Consider the following 8560-nt stretch of genomic DNA (forward strand, 5'->3'; position numbering starts at 1 on the left):
ATTGAAGTAAAACCATATGGTGTATTTTAGGTTTCAACTTTATAGGTTAATGAGTTATAGTTACCCCTGCATAAGAAGTTTCTCAAAGTGGAAATTGATTAAAGTAAGTATAAAGAAGTTTCTCAAAGTTCAAATTCATTAAATCTTACTTCGGTCAATGATATGAGTCAAGAGAGATTAATTAAATGGATTGGCTATGTTATATTGTTATCTATTAAAAAAAAAAATTGCAGCTCAGGAAGCAAGATGAGTGGTATTTCAATAATGATGAATATACTTATAATTTGTAGTTGAAGAAGTATTGGCATGGGACGCCACGACTGGCTTATACGTTAATATGATTGCCACAAACAAATTACTGAAATCAGTTAAAATTACACAATAATATTTATTGAATAAATAAAGACATGAAATTACTGAATTCAATCAAAATTACAAATCATTTATTGAATATATATAAACATGAAAATTAATTGAGAAAAGGATAGATCTCATATCTAATATTACAACTCCCACCAACAACTCTCCCACCTTGTTTCCCTCCACAACAACTCGGTAGCTCACTCACGGCGCCGTCGAGACACTTCTTGCAATCATCTCTCGATAAATCTCTACTGCATTGAACCATTCCGTATATCTTCGATTCTATCCCGATATCAGTTTCCCCATTCGCGTACATTTTACTCGTTCGAGAAGCATTCGTCGACAGGTTTTCGATCAACTCTCTCGTCTTCTGGTTAAACAGCTCGGCGTTCGTGCTCACGTTGTTCAAGTTCCACATGTAGAATTTGTTCCGGTTATCGATCTTGCCGTGAAAATCGACGTCGGAGTATTTCAAGTAGCAGTTGTCGTACCAAACGACGGCCCCTTTGAGGTTGGGGCAAATCTTGGTGACCTGGCTGCTTGCCTCGACGACGCATGTCTTGCAGTCGTTGGTCGAGACGTCGCCGCGGCAGAGGGAGAGCCCGTAAACCCGGTCGTTGTACTGACCCGATGATCCAAACCCGAACCCGGTTGGAGGGGTCTTGAAATAGAGATCACCTAAGAGTTTGTTAAGGTTTCTCTCATAGAGGCTGTTGGTGCTGAAGTTTTGAGTGTTGGAACATATGCTGAAAAGTGGGGATGCTGAAAGGGCTGTTTGGATGAGAAGAGAATTAATTGAGATTATTAGAATTGGGAGAAGGAAAGAATAAGCCATGTTTGTTTGGGTTTAAGATTTGTTTTTATAATTTTACAATCGATGTGGGTATGTATTTATAGTGCAAAATTAAATATTTTATTTTTCAAATATTGGAGTTGATAAGGTCTGCAGATGAAAATGATGACTTTTTCTATGTGACTTTGCATCTAAATTAGTTGACTTTAGAAGTATTCAAGATTTAAATTTTTAGTTCTAATTAATGGTGGAAATTGGAACGGAATCTCCAAATTCTGTCGATTCCGATCAGAAAATATACGAATTTGGAATGTTATTTTTTATTTCGATATCCGAAGTCACGATTTCCATTTTTTTCGAATTCAGTTCGAACGAAATCGGAATTGTATATAAAATCAGAGGAAATTCCGATTTTTGATCTGATTTTAGTTCCAAATATTTTGATTGTTTTCTAAAATATATAATATAATTTCAAGATATATTTTGTAATTCCATAATATAACTTATGTTATATTTTATGGATTATTAGTGAAAACCCCCAACTAATTAGGTTATATTAAGGCGGATCTATACCCTTTTAGAATATTAGTGAGAACCCCCTTAATTATTTAATTAAATTATAATATTACAATTATTAAATATTAGGGTTAATATTGGAGACACCCCTCAAACCAAACATAATTAGATGTGGGGCACAACCTCAAATAAAACATTTTAATTAAATCCTTACGTGAAAATAAAATTTGACTCTCATCCTTTTATTTTTATTTAACCCAAAAATACCCTTATACCTAATAAAAAACAAACCCTTATTTTTTCCGTCATTTTCTATTTCTCTCTCTCTCTAAACCGCCGCCCACCATCAACTTCTCTCTCTTTCTTTCAATTTTTTTTCATCCCACCATGGCCTCTTCTCTGTTTCATCGGCCCCACACCCCCCCTCTCTCTCTCTCTCTCTCTCTCTCTCTCTCTCTCTCTCTGGAGTAGTGGTCCTGACTTGGAGGTACTCGTTATAGGAGAAGTTATTCAGATCGGATCTCGATGTGGGGCGGCGAACGGCGGCAGTTTTTAGTCGCGGGTAGCGGCGGTGATTGTGGTCGTTAGAGGCGGAGGCGGTTTTGGACGCTTACGTCGGTGGTGATTTTCTTCAACGCCGACGAGTTTTTTTTATTTTTTTTTTGTTTTGGGACTTTTAAATGTAGCTTAATCATTTCTTGATTTCAAGATTGTTTTTCGCCACATTAGTCAGTTTGCGTAGGTCAGAATTAGATTTTTTAGTGTATTCTTTAATACTCCAACGTAGTCGTAATTTGATATTGTGTTTGGAGGAGAGGAAGGCTAATTATAATGAAAAGTGAGACATAGAAGAAGAGAAAAAATGTTCGATGATTATGGGCAGATTTCGGAGATCCATTTTCATAGGTGGAGGTTGTGGCGGATCTAGGGTTTCATATTGGATGAGTGCGTATGACTACTAATGTCTATGGATTACTATGAGTGTCTACGAATGGGTAGCGGTTAGGGTTCAAAATGGGAGCTAGGGTTTTAAGAGTATGTGACTACGGATTACTATGGTTACTACATGTGTCTATCGATGACTACGGCCGATTTTGTTTAAAAAACATTCATAATTTTCAATATTAGTATACTATAGTACGCCATAGTATACGATAGTACACTACTTTTAAAATCTGCAGTACTATTTAACAAAAACGAAAAATATTATTTTTCGTAATTTTTAATAAAATGTTAAAAATAAGGAAAAAAACGTAAGTTGCTTATAATAATGTAAAAATGCTAGAGTGAAAAATGAAAAAGAATATGTTAGATGGAATGCATAATAAAAAATGATAAATACAGTTTGAATTTTATTTAATGCAAATTTTAAATTTGTAAGTGGAGGGGCATTTTTGGAATGAATTTAATAAAGGATGTGAAGCAAAGATTTAATTGGACTTGTCATTTAGTTCTAATTAATTTTGTCACGATGGACTTATATCTTAAGGCCCCTAAATATTATACCTATATTATCCCTAATTACCAAATCTTATATTTACACCCTAGCCACATCGTCCATCACAAACCACCGTTCTCTAATTCCCTCATGTTTTCTCTTCTTTTCAGGAATCACATCGTCCATCACAAACGGCCATATATATTCTGTTTCATTTCTCGCGTCTGATTCATTCTTCTTCTGATTGCTGATCACACTCCCAATTATTTTGCTTTTAAATTCATTTTTCTCAATTTTCACACCATAGCTTTTATGCAGCTCTGCTCTCTCACTCAACAATCCTCTCCTTTGTATCTATATCTCCATCGGAACTGGTAATTTTTACTCTCACTTCTTCGTGTTTGTGTGTGTACTCTGTTTTTTTTTTTTTTTTTTTTTATTTTGGGGGTTTGTTTTTGTTATTGCCTTTCTTTCCCATTTCTCTACGGAATTTTGAAAGATTAGATTTTTTTTTTAAATCCGTGGTATACTGTTCATCAGTCTGCTGTTCTCAATTCTCCTTTTTTCCTATTTTATTTTATTTTAATTTTAATTTTCCTTTTTTCACAGAATTTATACCGTTTTATTCGCACTTTGCTCGTTACCTCTCTACTTTATCTCCTTGGGCTGCATTTTCATGTGAGAATCGCAAACGCCGACGCTCAACCGTAACCTCGCGCTTAACATAAGCGGATCTGCTTCGTCCGTTATGTTTGGTATTGTTTGGGAGGCTGATTATCGTTCAATTAATTGTAGAATGTATGTTACTTTGTTGAAACTGTGTTCATGTTAGTCAAAAATATATAGTTGTTTTCGTTACGGTTGTAGTTGGTATCGATAATAGTCGTTTTTGTTACGGTTGTAGTTGGTATCGATAATAGTCGTTTTTGTTGGAGTTCTAGTGTGTTTTTTTTGCTTTTGTTTTAGTTGATTTTAATAATTTCTAGTTGATTCAGTATAGTTGTTTTCGCATAGTAATATAGTTGTTTTCGCAAAACAATATTGTTTTTTTCATTACTTTTTAGTTGTTTTGAATAAATAGTTACTTTAACAAATAGTTGTTGGAATGCATAGTTGTTTCAATAATTTCCATTTGATTCAATATAGTTGTTTTCGCAAAACAATATTGTTGTTTTCATTACTTTTTAGTTGTTTTGAATAAATAGTTACTTTAACAAATAGTTGTTGGAATGTATAGTTGTTTTAATACCAATTATTTTAATAACAGTTGTTTTTAATAATAGTTGTTTTATTGAAATATAGTTGTTTAACTGAAAAACAAAAAAATATATATAGTAAAAAAATAATTAAATAAAAATATTAAAAAAATAAAAAAGAAAATTTAATTATTATTATTATATTTTAAAGAAGAAATAAATAAAAAAATCGAAAATTAAAATTAAAATATTTTTTTTTTTAAAATACATCAAACTAGTGGATAATTGGTAGAGAATAGTTGAAGGGTAAATTTGAAAATAAAAAAGTAATGGGTCTCTCACTAATAAAGGAAAAGGAGCTAGATCCATCCTTATTAAAATAATATTAGAGGGGGTTCTCACTAATAGTCCCTATATTTTATATGAAACATATAAATACCGAAGCGTCAAGTAAATTAAAATTTTAAAAAATATTAATTGCAGACTTTCTATTTCTACCCTCAAAATATCTTATTTCACCACCAAATTAAATATATTTCCTATTTTACCCATTTTCTTATTCTTTCACCTATGTTCTGTACAAATTCATCAACTGTCCACCACTAAACTAATTAAAATATTTATAAAAAAATTTACATTTTTTCACTGAAATCTTTGATACAAAATCCCACTATCTCTACCTTAAGTGAACAATACCTTCGTCAGAAAAAAACATCTCCGAAGATAAAAAAAAAATAGCAGGATTTCACTTTCTTAATGAAATAACTTAAGAGTGGTTGTATGGAAGGTCCTGAACTTCCTCGAAAAATGGGCAGTTTGGCTTGATAAAATCTCGTTTCCTAAAAAAAAAGTTACATAATTTGCACGTCATCTGATATGAAAGTTTAAATATCTTGTAATAAATATTTCATTGGCAAAACAATAAAAATAACTTAAAACACATGAGGGTTAACCGAGAATATAAAGAAGGGTGGTGGAATAAAATTTGAGGGGTATTTATGGTATTTTATATAATTTTGGTGGTTAATTAAAATACTTTGGAGGTGGAAATATCACCACTCTATTAGTTGGTATCAGAAGTTTGTGTTGCATTTTTTTCTCATTAGAAAGTCTCTATTTTGATTTGTTGTTCCTACACATGGTTGTATTTATTTTGCCCCTCTTTTGATTTTTCTTTGTATTTTCCTGCAAATTTTCGAAAAAGATATGAAAAATATTTTGAAAATTTGCATAATATCTGAATTTGGAACAAGAGATTATAAAATTTTCGAAACTCCACCGATTCCGAAGCGTTCGAAAATTGAAATGAATTTTTGCATTTCTATTTTTTGAAACAGAAATTGGAACCATTTTTACTTCAAAAAAAAAAAAAATCGGAAAAGCCATTTCAGATCCATTAGTTCTAACTTGAGATCAAACCTATGACTTGATCTCTTCTAAATGACATTAAAGATGTAATCAGGTGTTGGATTTTTATGACCTTTTCCATGTGAAGTTGCAACCATTCAAATTAAAATACAAGCATAATGTCGATAAATTAATGTTTGAAAAATTAATAACGTCGCTTAAATAGTACTTTCTTTTGGTCTCAATTCAATAAAAACATATTAAATTATTAGTTCAATAATTTAATACTGCACCAAATTAACAAAAATTTATTAGCCTCAACTCTATTAATTTATTTAAAGTGATTTAATTGTTACTTTTTCTTTTTGTCCCAAAGATTTCTTTATTTTATTTTGCAATGGTCTTATCATAAGATTCTAGTTCTAAAATAATTTTCTCTAGAAATAATACGTCACTAAATTACTTATAACGTGGCATCATTGACTACTATTTTCAACTCTCATTAATAAATGATAATTTTAAAATCATTTGGACAGGCTAAATCGTACAATCGGGTTCTACTATTTTTTTGGGGGTAATTTGCATAACACTCTGGAGATTAATTCTGTTTTAAATCAAGCCAGACAGATTTTGGCGAGTTGCTAAAAAGTTATTTGTTCTCTATCTCCCCTTTATTCCGTTAATCCATTTAACGCAGCTTTACATTGTCAGATTCGTACAACCCCGCTTCACTCTATCCCTGCTCTCGTCGCTGTCATCGTCGAAGCTCTACACACATAACCACACACATATACAATTTTGGTTTCTCCTCTTCCCCTTCATTGTAACCTAATAATTATGGAAACCAAAAAGGAAAAATATGAAGAATTGTTTGGTAATGGCAGATGATTATGTTGGTGGTGATGTACGCACCAAAGATTTAAGGTTTTTTTTTTTCCTTCAGTTCATTTTAAATAAACTGTGTAATTAAGAGGGTGTTTGGCTAAGCTTATTTTAAACAACTGATAAGCTCTTACGTTTGATAAGATGTTTTAAGAGCTGATAAGCTGTTACATCTTATTTTTAGGATAATTTTTAAAGTGTTTGGATAATGGACTTATTTCCTATTTTTACTCATTAAAAGATCTTAAATAAAAAGGTGGGGTAGAGGTACTTATTTAAAAATATCTTATTTGCTCTCCAACAGCTTATTTAAAAAAAAAAATAAGATCTTTTTGTAAAAAATTACCAAACACTTTGGAAGAGCTTATAAGCTCTAAAACATCTTATAAGCTCCTTTTAACATCTTATAAGCTTAGCCAAACACCCTCTAAGTTGTGTAACTAAGTTGTGCAAATAATTTTCTAAGCTGCCTAAGTTCATAATAAAATTATATGAAATACGTGTTCTATTCTAAATTTTTGCTCATTAATGTAACTAAACTCTGTAAATAAGTTTTATAAGTTGTCTGTACGTGTAAGTTGTGTATGCATTGTGAGATGTATTCATTATTGTTTTAATTTGTTGTTCAGTTTATTTTAACTAAGTTGTTGTTTATTCATATAACTAACATGTTTATACGTTCGTACCTGTATACCGGTAGAGTACAATTTTATAGAACGAATGTGAATATATGATTGCCACAAACAAATTACTGAAATCAATTAAAATTAGGCAATAATATTTATTGAATAAACACATAAAATTACTGAATTCAATCAAAATTACAAATCATTTATTGAATATATATAAACATGAAAACTAATTGAGAAAAGGATAGATCTCATATCTAATATTACAACTCCCGCCAACAACTCTCCCGCCTTGTTTCCCTCCACAGCAACTCGGTAGCTCACTCACTGCGCCGTCGAGACACTTCTTGCAATCATCTCTCGATAAATCTCTACTGCATTGAGCCATTCCGTATATTTTCGATTCTATCCCGATGTCAGTTTCCCCATTCGCGTACATTTTACTCGTTCGAGAAGCATTCGTCGACAGATTTCCGATCAACTCTCTCGTCTTCTGGTTAAACAGCTCAGCGTTCGTGCTCACGTTGTTCAAGTTCCACATGTAGAATTTGTTCCGATTATCGATCGTGCCGTGAAAATTGACATCGGAGTATTTCAAGTAGCAGTTGTCGTACCAAATGACGGCCCCTTTGATGTTGGGGCAAATCTTGGTGACGTGGCTGCTTGCCTCGACGACACATGTCTTGCAGTCGTTGGTCGAGACGTCGCCGCGGCAGAGGGAGAGCCCGTAAACCCGGTCGGTGTACTGACCGGATGATCCAAACCCGAACCCGGTTGGAGGGGTCTTGAAATAGAGATCACCTAAGAGTTTGTTAAGGTTTCTCTCATAAAGACTGTTGGTGGTGAAGTTTTGAGTGCTGGAACATATGCTGAAAAGTGGGGATGCTGAAAGGGCTGTTTGGATGAGAAGAGAATTTATTGAGATTACTAGAATTGGAAGAAGGAAAGAATAAGCCATGTTTGTTTGAGTTTAAGATTTGTTTTTATGATTTTACAATTGGTGTGGATATGTATTTATAGTGCAATAATTAAATATTTTACTTTTCAAATATTGGAGTTGATAAGGTCCTTTGCAGTTGAAAATGATGACTTTTTCAATGTGACTTTGCATCTAAATTAGTTGACTATATAGAAGTATTCAAGATTTAAATTTTTACTTCTACTCAAGGGAAATCGGAATTGGAATATTCCGATCTAAAAATAAAAAAATATCCGAACTTGGAACGTCTTTTTCATTATGATTTCCGGAGTCCCGACTTTCAATTTTTCCGAATTCATTTGGAACAAAATCTGAATGGTATATTAAATTACTGGAAATTCCGATTTTCGATCTAATTTTAGTTCTAAATATGTTTGATTGTTCTTTAAAATATATAATGTAATATAATTTTATGAT

The 8560-nt window shown here is 32.2% G+C and overlaps 2 protein-coding genes and 1 long non-coding RNA gene across 3 annotated transcripts; 1 reads left to right on the forward strand and 2 right to left on the reverse strand.

Moving 5' to 3' along the window:
• Positions 1–428: 428 nt before the first annotated feature.
• Positions 429–1222, reverse strand: LOC105951572 (antimicrobial ginkbilobin-2-like protein). Its single transcript, XM_012975027.2, has one exon. It carries the CDS (start codon positions 1196–1198, stop codon positions 470–472), a length of 729 nt encoding a protein of 242 aa, XP_012830481.1. The 5' UTR covers positions 1199–1222; the 3' UTR covers positions 429–469.
• A 2001-nt stretch (positions 1223–3223) lies between these two features.
• Positions 3224–4104, forward strand: LOC148768598 (uncharacterized). Its single transcript, XR_016032869.1, has 2 exons — positions 3224–3484; positions 3720–4104. It is a non-coding gene; the product is annotated as an uncharacterized LOC148768598 (long non-coding RNA).
• Positions 4105–7346: 3242 nt separating this feature from the next.
• On the reverse strand, positions 7347–8160 carry LOC105951573 (antimicrobial ginkbilobin-2-like protein). Its single transcript, XM_012975028.2, has one exon. It carries the CDS (start codon positions 8120–8122, stop codon positions 7394–7396), a length of 729 nt encoding a protein of 242 aa, XP_012830482.1. The 5' UTR covers positions 8123–8160; the 3' UTR covers positions 7347–7393.
• Between the last annotated feature and the right edge of the window lie 400 nt (positions 8161–8560).

This window comes from Erythranthe guttata, chromosome 8 (genome assembly GCF_056151865.1).
Source record: "Erythranthe guttata isolate IM_541 chromosome 8, IM_541, whole genome shotgun sequence".
NCBI lineage: Eukaryota > Viridiplantae > Streptophyta > Magnoliopsida > Lamiales > Phrymaceae > Erythranthe > Erythranthe guttata.

What these genes read in the sequence shown, in the direction of transcription:
- LOC105951572 (XM_012975027.2), bottom strand. Translation starts at nt 1,198, where the DNA reads ATGGCTTATTCTTTCCTTCTCCCAATTCTAATAATCTCAATTAATTCT.
- LOC105951573 (XM_012975028.2), bottom strand. Translation starts at nt 8,122, where the DNA reads ATGGCTTATTCTTTCCTTCTTCCAATTCTAGTAATCTCAATAAATTCT.